Below are 20,365 nucleotides of genomic sequence, written 5' to 3' on the forward strand. Positions count from 1 at the left end.
AGTCTTGCCGTCGCGCGAGAGAGTAGCAACTGACGTCTCCCCAAAAGGGTCAAGTTGTTGCTCCAGCTCGGCAAACGTAGGCTTTACCCTCAGCCTGCTCAGATGCCTCTGCATAACAACGAAAGACAGTGGCCCTTCTGCAACCCCCACCACGGTGTCTGACAGCCCTGGAGACGTAGCACCTACCTCCTCCTCGTCGAAATGTCGAAGAGACAGAATGTGTAACAACGCCCTGGTATACAGAGAGGCATACGCACGGCCGGAGTGGATCAAACTAGTCCCATCGTCCACAGCCACGATGGGGCGGAGTTTTTCCAGAAGCCTGCCTCTTTAGACATGGTCTACCAAATTCGCGCAAATGGGTAAAGCCGACACGCTGGCTCTGCGTCGCAGAGTGCTCACGTTGCAAGCTCTGATTCGAGCTCCATTTCATAGTACACAGCGGGGAGACGTAGCCGGCAAAGCACGGTGACAGGGCTATCACAGATCGAGTTGACCGGCCGCCATGCTGCAGGCCCGCGCATGGTCAGATGGCACTGCCGACCAGCCCTAAGACATCATACCATCGACGCAAAGTTTCCAGCACCAACCGCCTGCGGCCGTTTACAATAAGTCCCAGTCATTGACTAATAAACAGCAACAACGTGATAAGCCCGTTCACGACTACTCGTCAATTGCCCTGGTGGCCTTTGATGCAAGGCAGTCAAGTTCGCGCAGTCAGCCGCAGCACCCCAACGTTGCCCCAGCTTGCGCGTGGAATATAACTTTGGCCACCTTTCAGCCTGGAGGCATCGATTGATGTTACGCAGACACCAGCCTACAGTGAAAGCCTCTGACATTCAGTTTTGTCCACACTTTCATCTGTCGTCGCTCATCGCATGAGACCCCCAGCGAAGGGGTGATCTTTACGGTCTTGCTCCAGCCTCGCTTGCACCCTACCCTTCAGCCTAACGCGCGATACCGCCAACCCAAAGTATGTCTCGCCTCCCATACGTGGATTCACCGAACGAAAGCTGGCAGGATCTCGTTGCCTGGGACGACGAATTGTACGACCCTTTCTTCCAAGGGGAGACCAACTACACGGGCACTCAAGAGCGCAGCTACGTTGCAGGCCACCAACTATCGGAAAGCTATACCTCTGAGCCTGCGTACCTGGTTTCAGCGCCGCCCTCAATCGTCGATGAACCGCCTTCGCTCGAGTATACTGTGTCTGCCCCACCATCAATCCTAGATGGGCAGTCCTCGTTTGAACAAGTGCATGGCAGTTCTATGTCCTTTGACACGATATCCACTTCCCCGCTCGTCGTACAAGCAGATAGCCAGTACTTCGGATCGTTCGGTGCCTGCGATAACAGTCTCCTGTCACCGCTAGGAACCATCAGCGATTCACCCATTCTGGACACACGATATGAGCGTATCCCAGAAACCTTCACCTCATCGGCAGGGTCTTTCGAGAGCACGGCTGAAACGGTGTTCAATCCTCATGTTGCAGACTCATCCCATTCCTTCAGCGGTCTGGATATGAGGCATTCCAGGCTGTTTTCGAACGTTGGTACATGGGCAGAACAGCCACGGATCATCGAACCTATTGCAGAAGACGACGGTGGCAGATCAGAAGTCGAGCCTATCGCAATCCCTCAATCTTTCTCACAGAGCTACAGTTCGATGCCGCCATCCTATCGGCGATCAGATGGCGAGTATGATCTACACAGTCGTAGCAGAGCCATCGCCATCCCGGATACTACACGTGGACACAGCGTCAACAATCGAGCTACAGCGTCTGTATCAGCACGAAGAGCTCCTCCTATGCTCTCGGTATCACCAGGCACTTCACGTTACCCTCGTAGTGTTGCACTGTCCAGAAGCGCCTCGCTCTCTCGCCGTAAAGCCTCTACTCCATCTCCCACTTCTGACGCCTACGGATGGGTATCCTACCAACCCAATCCATTGACCAATCGGCTGGCCCCAACTAGCACAGAGGGTATGCCGGGAAGAGCGCTAAAGGGACGAAAGAGAGCTCTCACTGCTGAGCAGCGCCGGCATGCAGCGTTGATGCGCATTATTGGCGCTTGCTCCAATTGTCAACGGCGGAAAGAAAAGTGCGATCCTGGTACTCCGTGCAGAGCTTGTCTCGATCACTACAAAGGTGATCTTGTCAACCATCCGTGTCGGGACCATACGCTCATTGATCTTTCCGCGGCATTCCTCTCTGACCATCTCGGGTGGCATCCAACCGCACGACCCTTGGAGTCGTTCGTTCCGGCTGGCCGATTCCAAATCTCAAAAGACGTCACCTACACTGTTCCGTTGAACTTCGGCTTCGGTCCAACATTCCCTGTCTCAGTATATGCTGTACAACTAAACGACGACGCTCCTCTGGTACACGAACACATCATCTACTCATGGCCACCACAGCCTCATAGTGGTTCACCGCACAAGCATGCTGTCCTTCCAGCTGTACTAACAGCTGATGCGCAATTCCAACTAACGCAAACCCTTGACTCCCACTTGTCGCTGTTGGTAGCGCATCACTTCCGTGCTTTCCCGCTATACTGTTCGCCGCTTCGAATTCTACGCGACATCTACGTCTTCTCACGATCCCTCTCAACAAAATCTCCTCACTACCGCATACTTCACCAAGCGCTCAAGCTTCTCGTACTTGTTCACATTGGCGGCGACATAACACTGCCATCACGCCCCGAGAGCCCCATGTTGGAACAAGTCATCCGCAGTACGATGAACATACCCAAGGACCTGACTCCCACACCTTGCTTCATCCGCTCGCAGTTCGGTGCGATCATGCCTGGTCTTGCCCTCAGCTTGATGAAAGATGTACTCACATCACTAGAGCAACTTCTCTTAAACAAGAACTGCGATGAATGGCCCATCGCCCTAGCTGTTCTCATCACTGTTCTGATGACGGTAGAATCTATCCACTACCATGCCACGAAGCTGCCGTACCACACCCGCTACGACACCACACGCTCATCTACTACAGAAGAAAATGTAGAGGTCGATGATCATGGTGTCAAGGAGTTACTTGAGTTCTACATCGCGTGCTTCTCTGGCTGCCACGCTAGACTCAGGCCGGACTGGGAGGGCGAGTCAATACAGCCTCACCAGACGGGCACGCCAGAAGATGTGTTTATCCAAAGCTTGCGCGAGGCTATCAAGAGAGAGGACACATCTAGCTACCTGATCAAGAAAGCTAAAGAGAAGAGACGAGATGCCGACATGGGGTACTTCTTCGATCGGCTTGTCGCGCGCCTCTTCACTCTCAAGCATTGATACCCCGACTACTGCTTCTTATCTCTTTCGTTGCTCCCTGATCTTTGGCTCATTTTCTGCTCGAGCGCATGGTGAGGTGGCTCTCAAGTTATGCTGGGCGTTGAAAAGGCTGCGATACCCTTCTTTCTTAGACGACTGTACATGGTCTTCGTTTACGCATTGGCGTTTCTTCTTTCTTCATTCACGAGTAATGCGCTCACGACTGTATCTTGATGATGAAACGACCTCTTGACGGCCTCTGTTGGCGTTCCCGTAATTTGCCATAGTTCTTAGGTTATTCCGGAGCAGGAGTCCAGGTTTAGACAATTCAAGACATGTAACAAAACTTCCTGGCGCTTCGTGCATCATGCGTATTATTATTCGAAAACGGTCATCTCGTTCTAGTAATCACGCTTTCTCGCCAGACATCATGCCCGATACCGAGACAACAGTCCACTTGACACCCATCCACAACATGCCACACGTCAATCCCAACACTACAAGCATAACCACAATTATGCGCCCCCGCATCTCAAGCGCATCGCCTATCTCCAACTTGGCCATTTTCCTAATCTTCCTATTCAGATGCCATGACTTGTTCTTTTTCCTCTTCTTGGGCTTCTCCTCGCCTTGCTCGTCAGGCCGCGGGCCTATAGCGTCATGAGGCTCCACGTGTCCGATGGTTCCTCTTCGGCCCCATGTTGAATCGTCGGGGTCTTGGTAGGGTTCTGGATCGAGCCAGCTGGACGGGGCAAGATAGGTGAGGAGAGAGAAGCCGGGTGAGTGGGCTTCGGTGCGGCGGGCGCGATTGCGGTAGTTGACGAGGAAAAGGGAGAGGAGGAAGGATATGAATAATACAGGTGTCAAGATAATCTTTGAGATTTGTTAGGGATGAAAGAGCAGATTCGTCGTGGGAATTGGCTTACTCGTGTCAAAAGTGATTCATGTTCGTCGTCCAGCTCGTTTGCTGGAGAAGACGGCAGCGAAGGTATTGGTGTGGTTGCAAGTTCCTCAAATGGGTCGGATTTCTTCTTCTTGTGTCTCCGTCGTGTAGATGGGGGTGAGGGCGGTGGGCTCGGTGGAAGATGCTGGTTATGACGGAAGTCGTGTGCTGCAGACATGGTGTTCAGCAGAACGCGTGCTGCAGCCAATTGATAGTAGAGTGAGAAATGTTCATCCAGTGTTCTCAATCAAGGTGCCATATTGAGCATCTGTGTAACAGGGCCCGTATATCCTTTTGGTTAGAGCGTTGGGTTTGGAAAGATGGGCAGTAAGACGGTGATCTTGCTAGGTATGATGCGGCAGGCTACGGATGACGTGTGGTGCCCTACTATTCATAGGGCTTGCTAGCCTGCGCCCAACCGCGTTCCACGCAAGCGTTCGAAAACGATGTCATAATGGGTCCAGACTTTTCCATCGACAGCGTACCCATCTCCTCCCGAACAGAGGTTTATATCGTGAGCAAGGGTCGCGGGGACTCCCGTGGGGTAATATACGCGTATTGCGACGCATGCATTATCGAGGTCGCGACTACGGCCAAGTCGCATCATACGATATTACCCGCAAACTTTACGTTTCATGATCGACTTAAGCATTAGCATAGCCTCCGGCTAACCGCTGTTCGTACACCTGGAGATTATTCGCATCGTTCTTCGCATACTTCGCCAAATGGGGAACGGTGTCAAGGATCTCCGACTCGACCGAACCCCCGAGAGCCCGCAAACGCGAGATAACATTGTTGCCTGGAAATCCTGGCCTACTATAAGTTTCCGTGGTCAGCAGTAGTCCTTGTACGGCCGTTAAGCGGGCATTATTCAGCTTCCTTCGCTGACCTAATACACGGACCTAACGGACGAAAGACCGTCCGAACCTCCTCGATTTGCTTTGAAACCCCATCACTGCCAGCAGCTTACGTCTGACTTCTTGCTACCACTGAAGCCTCTTTATTTCTCATCAACTGGGTCCGTTTGCTTTTGCCAGAACAAGTTGCGGACGCGATAATACATCCATCAACTTCCGCGATCCGGAGTGCGCCGTGCAGAGCCGAGTCCGGACGAATTCGTCGCAAGAGCTAGGTTCGTGCGATCTGGGTGGTTGGAACACAACGAATCGAGATGCCCAAGGAGGAGACGTTACCGACACGCAAAAAGATGCGTAAGGGTACGCATAGTTGCTTCGAATGTATGTGAATCCAGTTATTGCCTTAGGTTAAATGATCACTCTACACCATACTGCTACACATCACTATTACTCTTCTCTCTCCCGTGCACCATTACGCCAACATTCACTTCTACTCTATCTTTCATTATTGCTATACTGTGGACCTTTCTGATGGAGCGTAGGCCGTCGCCGCAAGATCCGATGCATCTTCCAGCCCGACAACCCGGATGTCTGTTCAGAATGCTTCGCGCGCGGCAGCAGGTGCATCGACCAAGAACATGCCAACCCGGAAGTCATTGTCGACCACAGGAAGAATCTCCGTGAGCGAGTATCACGACTGGAAGCCTTGGTCGACACGTTGCTAGAAGACAAAACCGTCAAGTCAGAAAGCCGGAGTCAAAGTCAGAGCTTAGCCGACACCTCGTCACCAAAAGCGCCTACTACTTACCACAAGGATACTTTCCCACCGACTCCTCTTTCATCAGGGGCCTCGTCCAACATCTTTCAGTTGCCGAACAATCAGCGGGCTGCTTCAGACCGTGGTCATCACATACCTATCCTCTCTGTGTTCGAAGATGCAGTATGTATTTCAATACTATAAGCTCTATCTGATACTTACTGTCTACAGCTCAACGATGCTGAAGCGCAAGCGAAGGCCCGCAATTGCCCTTTGGAGCAATCAACACCAAAGCCTGGAGGAGCGGCTGACGATCGGTATACTATAGAGAACAGACACGACGATGACATAGCTGCTGGAGCCACCATCGCGCACTCCGCAAAACGAGAGAAATGCAAGCAAGCCTTGATTGCGATGCTACCGCCTTACGATCAACTCACCAAACTTCTAAACTCGAACAGTGACTGGTGGCAGACATGGCGGAGAAAATGCAGTGGCACCTCCGGTCCTGAGCAAACACTGCCTCAATTTGCTGCGCAAGCCTTGACGACTGGTAACATTGGCGCTATTGCTACTGTTGTCTTGTCAGTCGGAATCTGTTCATCGGAAGATGACGACGATGTTGAGCGCTACATCGAGGCTGTGGACCGATGGTTCCTGTCCGATGATGAGTATGCAGCAAGCTTGGAGGGCCTGGAGTGTCTCATCTTGAAGTCCAAATGGTACGCGGATGTAGGTCAACCACGAAGAGCTTGGATCGCATATCGAAAGGGCTTGATGTATGCACAGCTCATGGTAAGTCCATACTGTCACAAACTGCCGAGCTATGACTAACCCATGAAAGGGACTGCACCGCAAGCGCACATCCTCTGCACCACATGAAAGCATCTGGTGGGCTTTGTACCACGGCGACCGGTTCCTATCTCTCTTACTGGGTCTTCCATACGGTGTCACTGACGCGCATTGCGACCTGACGATGCCTGATGTTGGCGACGGCACATACATCCATCCCTTGGTCGGTATCACGAAGCTCTCACAGCTTGCAGGGAGGGTCATCGATCGAAACCAGGGAGTCGCCGAACAGTCTTTCGCCTGGGCACTGCAGCTCGACCAAGAACTGGAAGACCTGTGGAAGAAGTTCGATCCGGCATGGTTGAACTACACGGAGTTACTCGCCGACGCGGAGACGAATGCAGCAGAACTGCGAGAGCGAATCATGGGTCAGATTATCTTCCATCAGATCCGTGTGTACCTGCATCTGCCATTCATGCTCAAAGCAGCATCGAACTCACGCTTCTCATACTCGAAAACTGCATGCCTGAACGGCTCACGAGAAGTACTACGGCTGTACCAGTCTCTTCGAATGGGACACATTCAGCCGCTCTACGAGTGCAAGGCTATCGACTTCATCGGTTTCACAGCTGCAGTTCTTATCCAAATCGGCCTACTCAACTTTGGCATCGTCTCCCAATCTTCAGGCAGCGGGCCTACTCCAAAAGAGATTGAAGAAGACGTACGCCTCATCGAAGTAAGCATCGACATCTTCCGCCGCGCATCAAGCGAAAAGGGAGGCAAAGTCGCCGCTCAGTCCGCCGAGGTGCTCGAAAAGATGATGGGGAAGTTCAAGGGCACAAGCAACGAGCTAGACGAAACGTGCACCGGAGATTCCAACTTTGTTATTCCATATTTTGGTACCATCTCCATCAAGAGAGGGGGCCAACTAGTCAAAAAAGGCCCAGCCCCTCCTGGTCGTTCACCCAGCATGGGGAGCTCAAGGTCCCCAGGGACATCGGCACAACTCTACACACCCACGTCGGAGAAGCCGTCGCGGACGTCTTCGGACGTCTTCTCGCAGCCCACACAATCGCTTAATGTCACTCCCAAGACGTCCGTCTCCGCAGGTACCGGTACCTCGGCCTTCAACTTCACCGACCCCTCGCCCTTTGTATCGTACGACGGCTTCTACAACTGGAACAACCTCAACGCAGATGATGCTTCGGCGACCGGCGCTGCTGCAGGAGACACGTTCAACTCCCAGATCAACGATGACAGCATGAACAACTTCCCACTGCCGACGAACAACTTCTCGTGGCAACATATGCCCATGGATATTGATCAAGATTGGTCTTGGTTCTTGAACGATGCGCAGACGACACAGGGTATGGGTACGGGTGTTCCACCAGCGCCCACTGTACCACTTGACTTCAACGCACAGGGCTTCCCTGGCTTTGGCTGAGGGACGAAGTGTTGCACAGGCGTTTATGGCGCGTTCACCTTCACTACGAGATACGTAGCCGTGTACGAGAAAAGTGTGGGGCCATGTACGATATAAAGTATTCGTGTAGATGGGATCAGAGTTTCTTTTTGATATCCGAGCTGCTAGATGCTACTCCACTCTCGCTGGCAATGTGCGAGGCAATTGATCTTTCTATTCAACAACCTGACCCACTGGAAGTCTGTGCCTACAAAGTCCAGATAACAACCCTTCCATCCACACCCGTGGAACTGATCTTGGTGATACCGCTTCCGCTCTCTTCAAAGCTTCGGATAGTGTTGATGGTGTTCTGGTGCACAGTCTTGAGCTTGGTGTCATCCGTGCCCGACTTGCCCTTGAGATCCATCTGCCTGAACATGTTCAAAGCGCTCTCCTCACGCTGATCCGAAAGACCAGGTCGGCTCTTAGCCTCCAGACTTCCTGTAAGCTGCCAGCCAGACTCGTCACCCTTCAGACGGTAGGCCTCACAGTTGTATCCAGCAGCGATGATCTCATCCTCAGAGCTCCATAAGAGCGACATAAAAGGCAAGACTTGAGTGCTGACACTGAGGATGGCGCGGGGAGCTTGTTCGGGGCCGCTCGGGTAGACGACGGTGAGGGTGCTGTCGTGGGATGCGAATGCAAGGGCGTTACCCGAGGGAGAGAAGGCAACGCTGTGGACCCAACCTGCGGTGTTGTTCAAGTACTCGCCGCAAATAGTGTTGAATGGGAGGCGCTCTCCCCATGCCGAGGGCTCCGGACGCGCGTCCACGTTCTTGATGAAGGAAGAGAGCACGCGAGCGTGTCCGTCGGTAGATCCTGCGGCGAGCAAAACTGAGTTGGGGTGCCAGGAGACACAGGTGATGGTGGAGCGAATGGGCTTCTTAATGTGCTTGGAGACCCACCAGTTGTCCTCCTCTTCAAAGTAGCAGACGGGGATCAAACGAGCACCAGAGCCCACTGCGAACTTGGTCTCGGAGGGTGCCCAGCGGACACAGGTAGCGGCGCGGTTGATACGGAGGAGCACCAATGTAGGCTTCCATCCCTGCGGCGACGGCTCCCAAACGTAGGCATTACGATCTATCACTTGCATTAGCTGCCTGCTCCAGCCCACCAGATAGCTCCGAGCTTACCCTGCGAGCAAGTCACAATCTTGCCAGAGTTGGGTGCAATGTCTACACCGGTAACTGTCTTGTCGTGACCTGTGAGCTCATCCTTGAGTTTGTATCCACTGCCCGTCTTCTGGAAGAGGTCGACGTTGTTCTCGCGGGCTACAGCGAGCGTCTGGCGGTCGGCGGAGAAGGAATGGTCCGCAATGGGATGGTGGAAGAGGTGGTGGACTTCGGGGCCGGACATGGTGGATATGAGGGTAGGCGTGCAATAGGAGACTCTCTACTACTGCCAATTGGTGTTTTGGGTTGCAAGCTGTGGAGCTTTGGGAGACTTGGTGACGTGGGGCTGCTGGATGGCTGCGATGCCGCGGGTGTTAGCGTCGTCTTGGCTTTCCCGAAAATCACGGCGACTGCAGCTTCGACATCAACGCGAATTGGGGGTTTTGCTACGCGACGGGCAATTCTTGACACAGTATGATATATGCCAATCTGGAATACATATACAGATGCTAACCATGTCACAGCAACCGCCATCATGATCCTCAGGCGCCCGCTTCTCAATGCGACATCCGCAGTGTCAATACCGAAGACATGCGTACGAAACCTCCAGCACTCAATTCCCATGCGCCCGGTGCCCAAACCGATACCATTCATTCCCGATCACACCGCCTTCCTCAGCGCAATTGGTCGCGGCCTCTCCGCACACGCAACTAAGATACCGTCCTGGGAAGCCCTCTTCACACTCACATCACCGCAACTGAAGGAACTCGGCGTTGAGCCAGCACGCTCAAGACGTTATCTCTTACAATGGCGGGAGAAGTACAGGAACGGGGAGTATGGAATTGGAGGAGACTGCAAGCACGTTCAAGACGGAGTAGCAGAGTTGAAGGTTGTTGAGGCACCAGTACCGCCAAATCCCCAACTCGGCAACACGATAAGTCCCCGCTCCGCAGCTGCGACGGCCACACATGATCCGGGTACGAGGAAGCTGGTTGTTAATGTACCGGTCGGTGCTGAAGCACCAGTCGAGCCCGTCGAGACATTACCCAAGGTGCAAGGCGTTATCGTAAAGGGTGCGAAGACGATCAAGGGCAGCTTTGTGGAACCAGTCAAGGGAAGCGGAGGTCTACGAGCACGCATACGACTGCAAGAGGGTATTTGGGAAGTAAGGAGAGGGCACAAGGTCGATGGTGGAGAGAGGAGGAAGGCAGAGGTACGGGCGAAGCGAAGGGCGGCCGAGAACAAGGAGAAGGCGAGGTAGATCTAAGTGTTAGGACATGGAGCAGTAGATACCGATTCTTGTACAATGAATGTTATTATACGTAAGTCTATGTGTACGACGTCAGAAGACCAGCCATTGGCAGGATGGATGACCCGGGGTAGGGGCTTCAGCCGTAGTAGAACTATCTGACAATTCGCCCCAATCTCAAGAGGCAGAGAAGCTGGCGCTGGAGCAGCCCAAAAAGTCAAAGGTAGTATGGACATAGTCCCCTATGCTAAGTGACCCGGACGACCGCTACCCTGGGAGTCCTTGCTCTCTCCCAACAGCTCCAATCCTCTCAAACCCGATGTTGATCGAGTGCCTACTTCCCTTTCAAGGATCTTTGCATGGGTTACTATAGGCGATGTCGTTATGACAGAGGGAAGATGAGCACGGGAAAGCTTTCTTCGCACTCTTTTCCCGCCATGAATGGTTCGTTTACGGAAAACGGAAAAGCGCATACCGTTGTGCATGCCGATACTGTACTTTGAGAGTCCTCAAGTTTTCTAGCCTCCATTAGCAGCTCCTGTCAACACAACGAGCTCAAGCCATGACTGGAACCACGGTAGTTGCTGGACAATTCGAACACGTATCAGGATAGAGATGTAGCATCGCGATGGCGCAACACGACACGGTCCCTGAACAAAAGTCCTGCTTCCAAGTTAACAAACTAGACCTCGAAGTGTACATTAAGACTTGAAAAGTCGGCAACATCTCAGACAGTAAGCTTTCGCACACTGAGACCACGCATCCGGGTTCTCTGCTGCGAAGTATCTATAGAGGCGCATTCGTGGGAGATTAGGCCATGAAGCACGTCGTGTCATCCTGGATGATAAGAATGAAGGAAGGGTCTACAAGAGCACACGTACCAGGTTCTTAGTGAGAGGGACGTTGTGCTGCCTAGTCATTATCTCCTGCATCCAAGTGAGGTGACATGCATGCGCATTCCCCAGTACCCGATATGCGAAATGCAGCTGTGAACGCAGCTGCATGATGGCTGGAATGGAACGACCAAGCGAGTGCCGCACATCAGGTGAATGTGTTATTAAGCAGGGGGTTTGCGAGTACGCGAGAAAATTTCGTAGGTTGAAGTTGAGTGTTTTTGTTGTGGTTGCCTGCCTTGATCTATGACAGCAGGTGGCCATGACGCTAGTCCTCATCACAAGCGCCACTTCGTTCCTGCGTCTTGCTCTTACCTCACCTGCAACATCCCAATGGAGGAGGAAACGCCCGAAGTTGTACCAAGAGAATTTCTTTACGCAATTCTTCTCTCATCTCGCAAGAGTGGTTCGTAGGCAAGTTTTAACAAATACCACCTCATATTCCCGAAACCACGAGTCACCCTGCGACAATGTGTCTTCCAATCATCATGATACCAACACATTTCATATCACCCATAGCTGCTTTGGGAACTCAAATATTCTATCCAAATTATATTTCTTGTCTAACATGTCATCCCATTGCCCACCTGTGGATCACGGACCGAGGCATCCAGATGTCTATACCAAAGCCAGCTCTCAGCAACACAAATACACAACGCACAACATTCCATGACCTAGCAGCGGCCACAAAAACGCCTCGAGCAGATAGTATCTATTCGGAGATTGCAACATAGCACTATGCAGGTAAGCCCCTCCCGCACCCGTTATATACGAGAGCCGAGAAGCCTTAGTTCCCGGACTCCCCTTTCCCACCCCATCAGCTACGCCACAATAACGCCTCCCGCCCATTATCGTCACCGTTACCGTTACCACTAACATAAACTTTCCCCCGCCATTGGGCTCGACATGTGAAAAGAGGGGTCACTCCAGTAAACACAACTCAACCAGTCTCGCACATACAACAATGAAAGATCGAGACCATACTTGTTGTGCGATTATAGATTCTAAGCTCAGCTACTCACCTACCCGGTTTTCGCTTCCTCCCAATCGTCTAAGAGTAGTTGCGTTTGTTATATACAAGATAGATAAGGAAATATGATTGATTGTATGGCGCAAAACGAGCCTTTCCATGGTTCACACGAGACAAGAAAGTAACAAACTCCGTGTATGCAAAGACGCAAGGGAAAGTCGAAAACGCCGGTTGTATATGCAAAGATGATAGGAAATAACAGGTAAATGTTGTTGTTATTCAGCTCCAAGTCGCGCTGCATGAGTCTTCGTATATCGTCGATCTTTTTTCTGGTGTCCCTCATTCTTATCTCTCTTTCTCTTCCATGGTCGATTATTGCAATAGGTCGATTATTTCTGTCTCAACTGTACGATACGGTATTAATACTTTCTGTTGACTGCCGCTGCTATCAACCAACACCAAGACTATGTACGGTATCAGTCTACGAGCTCTTGCCCGCTTCAAACACCTTGTTCATGAACTCGTCCACATCAAGTTCAATCTTCTTCTCGCGAAGTGTCTTCGCAACCTGCGCTGCTTCGCCCTCCATGCAGCTGCCTTCCAGTATACTGAGTATAGCGACGGCAGCGCGTGGGACGTTCTTGTCGCCCTCGATGGTGTAGATGTCCATGATGCGCGCCGCGTGCTCAACGCCTAGACGACCACAGAACAGTGAGCCAAGTGTGTGGAAGAGGTAGTCTCTGGGTTCAACTCGTAGCGTCTCTAGCCGTTGGGCCAGACTAGGCGCTTTCTTCGACAGAACGTGCAGTGTTGTGGAGTAGGCGGCGTGTATGGCGTTTTGGTCGTGGATGAGGAAGGACAGTGGTAGTGGGCGGTTGAGCAGATTGGACAGAGTGACGAAGGCTTGCGGCGCGGCAAGGTTCAATAAGAGCAATGCGGCGATGTGGTGTATGTCGAAACTTGAGTGTGGGATGTCTGGGCGGTACATCGAATAGGCCAGGCACACATCGACAAGGTCCCGATGCAGCGGCTGCTCGTCCTCTGCAGCCTGCGAGCTTCGTGCGGCGAACATCTTGAGTTCGGGGAATACTGCTTGGGTGCTTTCGACAATGTAGACATAGCGGCCTCCGAGCGCTTCGTGGCCATGTGTCTTTACTTCTTTGCGTGCTTTCTCCAAGGCAATGTTGTAGGTCGCTTCTGTGACCTCGAGGTCATTTCCAATCGCTTTCTGCCAGACTTGGCCTCGCAACCGTGGGGGAATTCCGTTCCACCACATCTTCCTGTGAGAGGCACGTAGCTCGGAGTTGGTCATCTCGGTGGCCCAATTTGGTAGCAGTAAGCTCGACCAGTATTCAGCCTTGATGCGGCTGGCCTTTTCACGAGCCAGCGCTTCCTCTTGGGCGCGTTGAGCCTCGAGACGTTCTGCGATTGTTAGTCATTTGTTGTTGCAGATGGAGTCTTGGAAGGCGCAGATAACTTACCAGCTTCCTCAATACGAGCCAACATGCGCTGGTACTCCTTGAGGTGCTTCTTCTCCTCCTTGGGGTTCTTGGGTGGGAGCCATGAAGGTCGGGTGCGCGAGAGGTACTTCTGTTTCTCAACTGAGGGCTGGAAAGGGTCGATCAGAGGATCGCTCTTGCGAACAGGCGGGAGTGCGGGCTTTTTGCTCTTTGGCTCTGGCTGGCTCATAGATGCTGAACGCGTAAGACCGGGCTGCTGCCTCGAAATTTCCTGTTTCCGCTCAAACTCAGACTGGAACTCCTCTAGCTTCTCTGTGATCAACTTGGCGTCGGTATCTAACGCGGTGTACGTCTCGGCCCATGTGTTTTGCTGTGTCCCGGGTTGGGGAGATACGCCCCTGCTAGAAACGTTGGGTGAGGGGGTTCGCTGGGAGACGCGCGACGCAGAGGGCGCGGGAGATGTCCTCGAAGACGAAGAGACGCCAGGATGTGGTGACATTAATGGCGGACTTTCTCCAGTCCAGGACGCCGGCGACCGATCCTGAGTGGGGCGCGGCGAGATGGGAACATTCCAGATGACAGCATCCTCAGGGAGTTCATCGTCTTCATCGTCGCACTCTGCCTCCCTTTCTTTTACAGTTTTTCTTTTGGAGTCCTGCCACGACTGCCTCCTGGAGCCCAAGCCCGGGGACGGCAAGACATCGTTCCGCGAGCTCTTGCGAGATAATGTGCGGGGTCCCGAAGCAGACTTGTGTGTGTTTGACGGAGATGGTGAGCGCGAGGAGCGTTGCGGCGCGGCAAGGCTCAGGCTTGAGAGCGAGGGGACAGAGGGCGAGGTGAAGCCTCTCCTAGCTTGCTTGCCGGGGGCGGAGAGCTGGGCCTGCTGGCGTACGGCGTGGTTGACCTGGCCCTTGAGGCTCGGGTACTTTTGCTTGGTTGCACCCGTCAGGTCGCGGAAGGAGTGGGCCGAGTGCGAGTGCTGGAGGCTCCTGGTGGAAAGCGAGGCTCGCGGGGCTTCGAAGAGAACGCGATTAGACGGGCTCGCAGGCATGGGGAAGGAGGAGGGCCCACCTGATGCTTCGTCGAGGTTGATGTCCTCAAAGTGCGAGAGGTTCTCCGTCGTGCCCATGAAGTCTAGCAGGGTGGACGAGTGGATGCTCGACGACTTGGACGACTTTGAGTTTGTGAGGTCAGGCGGGCTGCCGGGCGGAGCGCCAAACGTTTGCTGGGCATCGTGGGCGTAGGTGAGGGTGGCCATGAGCGGTCGGGGCGGTCTTCGCTGCGTATCGATGCGGAGTGGTGTGCCAATGCGGTGAGGCAGTCGGTGGTGGTTCGCCCAGCTGTCGTTGCGGTCGCAAGGGGCTTTGATTAATGAAGGCACATAGCTATGCGCGGAAATAATGTACAGCGACTTTGCCTGCGAGATGTAGTGCACGTCGGCGTCGCAGTCTTCGCTATCGCCCGCTTCGTAGACAGGAGGCAGTCGCTGGTGATGTTGCACCGCCGGCATCTTGGTCGATTCGGCGACGCAATTTGCGGAACTCGCGCTAGCCCCTGATGTCGGGGGACAGGGATAGACTCCAGTGGTGGGCCTCGCGGTGCTCTGGACCCGTCAGCGGCGCAAGATGCCTTGGTCGAGTTTAATTGCAAGCAGCCGTCGGTTCTACGTTGGGAATGGGATCTGGCATGGGAGCAAAGGGCGAGGTTTTGGCAACATGTGAGATGCAATCGTGCTTGAAACCGCAAAACCAATACGGCGCCGACTGAGGCAGGTATGCTTCTCCAGCCCGACCCTGGTTCAATGCGCCTAGCATGGCGTTTTACGACGCTGTCCATCTGCTGAGAGCCTGCATAGTCGACCCCGGCTTCTTTGGGATGGGGTTGGTGTCCCAGCCGTCGCATGTACGCTTGACATTACGATACCAGCTTCTGCGGGCCAATCGCGTGCTGTCATCTGCTGTCGCCTGCTTAACGCGATGCTTATCAGGAGCAAGTAGTGGTCCGCCTATACACTACCGCGCCTTGCCTCAATACTACCAGCGCTGCAATATGCAAGAAAAAGACGAATAACGACATCATCCTTTCTGCGGTCCATCCGTCACTCCCGACAGCGCTGCAGCCAAGGCCCAAGGCTTGCAGTCGTGCCCACATGCCGCCGCTAAACGTGGGCGCTCAGCGTGGGCCCCCGGCCACAGATCCTTAGCTTGCTTTTCCCGAGTTCCTATCCCGTCACCACACAGGCATCCACACCTGCACCTCCCAACATCTTCTTTCTATGCCTAGCCACTGCATTATCTCTGGAACCCGCTTTTGTTAGCGTATTAAGCTTTCAATGCCAAGTTATTGCCTCCTCCAGCATGCGTCTCTCCGCCATGTCAGACATGCGAGCTGCCGAGAGACATGTCTGCAGCCAGGCTAGCAGCGCGCGATGCTGCGTCTGCTTGCGCTGAAACACCGTCTGAAAAGCTCTACAAGCCAGCCTATCCCTTCAATTAGCATTTGTTGGAAACCGGTAATACGAGCCCCGCCATGTCATCTTGCAAACCGTGGAGACGATCTAGCCAAATCGCAGATCGTGCATCCACTTGCTGTGCAACACGGAAGCTTAGCCACACGTACCACTGAAGCTGGCGCCGCGAAATGACGCCCTGCACAATCTTTGCCTCTCTACTGCCGCGCGAGCGTGAACGCCGCTGTAGCATCACATGGGCTAGTGCAATCGTGTTGTCTACCGTCTCTGCAATTCCCTCCGTCAGCAATTTCCTTCGCTAGCGTAGCCGGCGCAATCACGATCGCTCGTGGCGTATGCCGTGTTCGCTTTCGTGCTATCAGACCATCATTCATTACCACGCACAGCATCCCGCGGGACGACCCCGCATGTGCATCTCGATGGTTTGGGATTCCGATGCTTCACAATGGGAAAGTTTAGACGTACTGATAAGGAGATTCGAACACGTCCTTCGCACCTTGGGTAGCGCGCGTGCGTACTCGAGGCACCTCACCGCCGCTTCAAGAAAGCTTTGATGCAAATTCGCTAGTACGGTTGCCACGCTGTTCAACGATGGATCGATCAACATGGCCTTCAGCTGGATTTTAAATCCACTATCAGAAATCAGTAAACTGTCGGACTTTTCACCCCGTACATGGCCCGATTGGTCGGACTTGCGTACCGGAGGAGACTTACTTGAGAGCTTTCCGATGGAACGTTTGGCCAGGCATTTTGGTCAGATCTACAGTCAAAGAGTCCTCAACACCTGGTACGGTTAGCATATAAAACCGCACATAGACGTTATGCGCGCAATGCCACTTACTGGCCTTTGTAGGGCGTTCTGTTTTCTTGCTGACTTCCAGCGTCGTCGTATCGATACAGACGCCGCAATACGGGAATTTACCATCTGAGCCGCTCGTCGCTATCCGGTCTCCTTCCTCTGTCGTGACATCGAAGTTTGCCAACGACTTTGAAGGCTTTATCACTACGCCGTATTCCGGGTGTCCTTTGTGCATAACGCGTACGAAGCGCTGAGCATACTCTTCGTTGATACTGATCAAGAGGAAATCGTCAAGCAGACGAAGAAGCAATGAATCTTCATCAAGCACAAAACTGAGCACATCGTGTTCTAGTTGAGCGTAGAAGAAGTTGCATAAGATGCTCGATAAGACTGAGCCCTGTGGTATACCGGTCTTCTGGCGATAGAAGCGCTTCCCAACTTTAACGACATTTCTCTCGATATGCTCCTGTAAGAGCTGCATCAAGTCATCTTTGGTCTCGCGCCGTTGCAAGTTGGTATTAACAAAGACGGTGTTGGCCTTTGTGCCAGCCAATCTATCTTGCACGAGTTGGTGGAAAGGCGTTACACCCGTCGCCGCCTCAGTATGCGGTATGTACTTCTTGAGAGGCATTGGGTCCACATGTTTGCCGCCGAGACGTTGTAGAGGGCCCAGAGGGGATATCTCCACATGTTTGCCGGAGTTGTAGGCCTGGATCGACATGAGACTGTCGATCATACGCAACAAGCGTGACTGTGGTATAGTATCGAAGCAAGCCTGAACATCAACTTTGGCAAAATAAAGCCGAATATCGCCGAGTCCCCGTTGTCGCAACGATGCTTTGAAAGATACAAGTTTGGGAAGCATATCTCCGACAGAGAAGAGCGAGCAGCCGAATTTATCTGGACGCAATGACTGCTTCAGATCAGCCATAGTACATTAGTCGACTCCAGCTACTACTGACCTTCTCGTAGGTAATCGCATTGAAAGCTGGTGTCATCACCGAGTTGATACTTCGTCCGAGAGTCATAGTCCCATATCGCATCACCTGCTGTCTTCTCTTAAGGTTCATGATAGTCCGGAAACCCTGTTTCTTCGGAAGTAGACGGATGTTACTGAAACCAAGCTGGCGTGCGGACAGCAATCTTTCCGTACTTTCAGTAGGCATCTCCTCGAACATACTCATCCGTAGTTCCTTCAAAGCGGGCTCTGTCAACATCCGCCATATATCGTGGCGGAAATAGAAGAGTCTGTTCCGATGCGCGTTGGACTCCGTTACGTGGAAGTTTGACCGGACCAAAGGAACGAGGAAAGAGTCGAAGAGCCAGTAGACGAACTCGAGAAATATCTCCGTACGCTTATCTATGTCCGACTTGGCTACCTTTGTGTCGTCGTCTTGGCTGGGTGGGCGCAACCAGGCTATGTTCGTGATCTAGAATCTGTCAGCATAGCTCTATGCTCAATGTAGGGAAATACGTACCTGTATGTGCTGTGTAACCTGATGTAGATTAAGCGACTCGAATCTGCGCATGTCTAAGAATTGGTCCACCCAATACATGAGATTGTGCTTGTTATGCTCGTTGCCCCAGAATCCTTCCGGTATAACTTTGGATATGACTGCGCGACAAAAGGCCGATACATGTGCTGCTGGACATGCCAGATCTGTGAAACAGGTTTCTTGAACAGTGGAATTTACAGAAAAAGGTCGCGCTTTTGTGCGACGATTGACTAGATCCGCGACTGATGGTACATCTGCCTTCGGCTGAAGAGCGCTCTTCCTCCAATCTGGCTTCGTTGACACGGGTACCCCCTGTCTGAGTTAGCAGACTTTCCGATACATGTCACTGTAGAACAGTACCTCGATTGGACAGTAATGACGAAGCATCTCCATATACGAGCACCGCTGGTTGCGAACCCGAAGTCTGTCCACCAGTTTAACAGCGTCACCCCGGAGTCTCTTGGGTGTTCGCTGTTTCCACTTGGCTATTTCCTGGGCATCTAATCCTTTGGGACCTAGCTCCCGGCACATGGCGGTATGTATATCCTTCTCGCGCAGCGTGTAGTCCTTGAAAGGCATGGCTGTCTCACGCGGATCCACCTTGGAAGTGAAGACGTTGTGCAAGCCGAATTGACGGGGGAAGATATACCGCATGATATGTATCGTCTCTTGCTTGTCTTCTCGATTGGTGAATCGATTGAGAACATCTACAAATGGAATTAGTCTCAATAAAGCACTCGAAGAACAGTTGGAACGCACGAATATGGCGCATGCCGAATCTCACACCACCTTTTGCATTGAGCGCTGCTTTAGCGTATAGCATGCGACTGCGCACAAATGTAATAGCACCAGGCTTTTTGCTTTCAATCTTGAGGTGTGAAGGCTTGGTTGGCCCTTCCTTATCCGCATTGACTCTTGCGATGTTGCTCTTCTGATTTTCATCTGATTTCACCTCATGCACAGGAACTCCAGAGAGTTGGTAGTAGTTGCCCGTATCAGCGTTGACTGGGATGAATATGGAGCACTCCAGAAGCATGTCTATGATAATGCGATCGCCGCCCTGACCGAGCAATGCGTGCAATCGACACCATACTGGCTCTTTCAAAGTCTTCGCGAAGCTATTAGGTAGGCGTTCTTGCAGACCAGGAATAGATGGGCTTGGATTATCGTTGTTCCCTTGTGCACGGCGATTGCTGCCTGCTGCTCTTTGAAAGCCATAGCAGAGTAAGTGTGCTGGTTTGTGAGATGTTGAACTTTTGAACAAGCGCCATATTACGAAATCAATGATCTGGGTATACTTAGTAGTAGTTCTTCGAGCAGAACGCTATAGGTAGATGATGCGTCGTATGACCTACCTCGGACTGCCTGTAGTATCCCGGCTTGAATGTGCCGCCCGGAGTGCTTTGCGATCGTTGCTGGGTAAATGCTTCGATATCCTTTTCACGCTCCTCGGTGAAACGCGTTGGTTTGTCCTTTTGTGGTTGGACGCCTGCAGTGCATACTAATGCTGAGTCGAGCAACTGCACAACGGCATTGTCAAGGTCATCCGTGGTGCTTTTGTCTCCAGCGGGTATTGCACATCCAAGTTGCGAAAGCTTTCGGTACCTGTTCTTCGATGAGCTTGGAAGCCGAGAGAGCAGATACTGGCGCAGAGTAAGGACTTCGGGATAGAGGCGTTGTAAGACTGGATGAGTAGCATTGACAGCGATGGCCTTAGTGGATTGGTCACCGGCGCCCTTTGCTTTCTTGCGGACGCCTCCACAGCCATGGGCGCTACCTTTTCTCTTCATGTTGTGATGGGTGCATGTATTGCATGCGCAGTCGCGTTGTTTGAGGCT

General features: G+C 52.7%; 8 protein-coding genes across 8 annotated transcripts; 4 read left to right on the forward strand and 4 right to left on the reverse strand.

The window, feature by feature from the left end:
• The first annotated feature begins 575 nt into the window (after positions 1-575).
• BKA58DRAFT_388482 (uncharacterized protein) lies at positions 576-3,611 on the forward strand. Its single transcript, XM_046170662.1, has one exon. It carries the CDS (start codon positions 976-978, stop codon positions 3,286-3,288), a length of 2,313 nt encoding a protein of 770 aa, XP_046023364.1. The 5' UTR covers positions 576-975; the 3' UTR covers positions 3,289-3,611.
• A 64-nt stretch (positions 3,612-3,675) lies between these two features.
• On the reverse strand, positions 3,676-4,388 carry BKA58DRAFT_403565 (uncharacterized protein; the record flags this gene model as incomplete). Its single annotated transcript, XM_046171795.1, has 2 exons — positions 3,676-4,140; positions 4,194-4,388. The coding sequence occupies 2 exons, from the start codon at positions 4,386-4,388 to the stop codon at positions 3,676-3,678; spliced, it is 660 nt and encodes a 219-aa protein (XP_046023365.1).
• Positions 4,389-5,115: 727 nt separating this feature from the next.
• Positions 5,116-6,133, forward strand: BKA58DRAFT_210253 (uncharacterized protein). The gene is made up of 2 exons (XM_046166031.1): positions 5,116-5,448; positions 5,610-6,133. Exons 1-2 carry the CDS (start codon positions 5,382-5,384, stop codon positions 6,026-6,028), a joined length of 486 nt encoding a protein of 161 aa, XP_046023366.1. The 5' UTR covers positions 5,116-5,381; the 3' UTR covers positions 6,029-6,133.
• On the forward strand, positions 6,045-8,173 carry BKA58DRAFT_210273 (uncharacterized protein). Its single transcript, XM_046166032.1, has 2 exons — positions 6,045-6,619; positions 6,669-8,173. Exons 1-2 carry the CDS (start codon positions 6,239-6,241, stop codon positions 8,058-8,060), a joined length of 1,773 nt encoding a protein of 590 aa, XP_046023367.1. The 5' UTR covers positions 6,045-6,238; the 3' UTR covers positions 8,061-8,173.
• An 86-nt stretch (positions 8,174-8,259) lies between these two features.
• Positions 8,260-9,561, reverse strand: BKA58DRAFT_430644 (WD40-repeat-containing domain protein). Its single transcript, XM_046173068.1, has 2 exons — positions 9,212-9,561; positions 8,260-9,158 (listed from the first exon to the last, which is right to left on the reverse strand). Exons 1-2 carry the CDS (start codon positions 9,432-9,434, stop codon positions 8,287-8,289), a joined length of 1,095 nt encoding a protein of 364 aa, XP_046023368.1. The 5' UTR covers positions 9,435-9,561; the 3' UTR covers positions 8,260-8,286.
• Positions 9,562-9,725: 164 nt separating this feature from the next.
• Positions 9,726-10,451, forward strand: BKA58DRAFT_319986 (IGR protein motif-domain-containing protein; the record flags this gene model as incomplete). Its single annotated transcript, XM_046167743.1, has 1 exon — positions 9,726-10,451. The coding sequence occupies one exon, from the start codon at positions 9,726-9,728 to the stop codon at positions 10,449-10,451; it is 726 nt and encodes a 241-aa protein (XP_046023369.1).
• A 1,943-nt stretch (positions 10,452-12,394) lies between these two features.
• Positions 12,395-15,316, reverse strand: BKA58DRAFT_210304 (rab-GTPase-TBC domain-containing protein). Its single transcript, XM_046166033.1, has 2 exons — positions 13,784-15,316; positions 12,395-13,724 (listed from the first exon to the last, which is right to left on the reverse strand). The coding sequence occupies exons 1-2, from the start codon at positions 15,270-15,272 to the stop codon at positions 12,784-12,786; spliced, it is 2,430 nt and encodes an 809-aa protein (XP_046023370.1). The 5' UTR covers positions 15,273-15,316; the 3' UTR covers positions 12,395-12,783.
• Positions 15,317-18,225: 2,909 nt separating this feature from the next.
• Positions 18,226-20,350, reverse strand: BKA58DRAFT_210337 (uncharacterized protein). Its single transcript, XM_046166034.1, has 4 exons — positions 19,883-20,350; positions 19,287-19,815; positions 18,888-19,234; positions 18,226-18,839 (listed from the first exon to the last, which is right to left on the reverse strand). Exons 1-4 carry the CDS (start codon positions 20,315-20,317, stop codon positions 18,489-18,491), a joined length of 1,662 nt encoding a protein of 553 aa, XP_046023371.1. The 5' UTR covers positions 20,318-20,350; the 3' UTR covers positions 18,226-18,488.
• Between the last annotated feature and the right edge of the window lie 15 nt (positions 20,351-20,365).

Source organism: Alternaria rosae (genome assembly GCF_020736505.1).
Source record: "Alternaria rosae strain MPI-PUGE-AT-0040 chromosome Unknown BKA58scaffold_7, whole genome shotgun sequence".
NCBI classification, from domain to species: domain Eukaryota; kingdom Fungi; phylum Ascomycota; class Dothideomycetes; order Pleosporales; family Pleosporaceae; genus Alternaria; species Alternaria rosae.

Bases quoted from the DNA above. Each gene is read 5' to 3' on its own strand.
- BKA58DRAFT_388482 (XM_046170662.1), top strand. From the start codon at position 976: ATGTCTCGCCTCCCATACGTGGATTCACCGAACGAAAGCTGGCAGGAT.
- BKA58DRAFT_210253 (XM_046166031.1), top strand. From the start codon at position 5,382: ATGCCCAAGGAGGAGACGTTACCGACACGCAAAAAGATGCGTAAGGGT. The intron at 5,449-5,609 runs GTATGTGAATCC...GATGGAGCGTAG, and splicing joins TACGCATAGTTGCTTCGAAT to GCCGTCGCCGCAAGATCCGA.
- BKA58DRAFT_210273 (XM_046166032.1), top strand. From the start codon at position 6,239: ATGCTACCGCCTTACGATCAACTCACCAAACTTCTAAACTCGAACAGT. The intron at 6,620-6,668 runs GTAAGTCCATAC...AACCCATGAAAG, and splicing joins TGATGTATGCACAGCTCATG to GGACTGCACCGCAAGCGCAC.
- BKA58DRAFT_430644 (XM_046173068.1), bottom strand. From the start codon at position 9,434: ATGTCCGGCCCCGAAGTCCACCACCTCTTCCACCATCCCATTGCGGAC. The intron at 9,159-9,211 runs GTAAGCTCGGAG...TGCAAGTGATAG, and splicing joins GATTGTGACTTGCTCGCAGG to ATCGTAATGCCTACGTTTGG.
- BKA58DRAFT_210304 (XM_046166033.1), bottom strand. From the start codon at position 15,272: ATGCCGGCGGTGCAACATCACCAGCGACTGCCTCCTGTCTACGAAGCG. The intron at 13,725-13,783 runs GTAAGTTATCTG...TAACAATCGCAG, and splicing joins GGCTCGTATTGAGGAAGCTG to AACGTCTCGAGGCTCAACGC.
- BKA58DRAFT_210337 (XM_046166034.1), bottom strand. From the start codon at position 20,317: ATGAAGAGAAAAGGTAGCGCCCATGGCTGTGGAGGCGTCCGCAAGAAA. The intron at 19,235-19,286 runs GTGCGTTCCAAC...TTCCATTTGTAG, and splicing joins ATTCGGCATGCGCCATATTC to ATGTTCTCAATCGATTCACC. The intron at 18,840-18,887 runs GTACTGTTCTAC...TAACTCAGACAG, and splicing joins GTCATTACTGTCCAATCGAG to GGGGTACCCGTGTCAACGAA.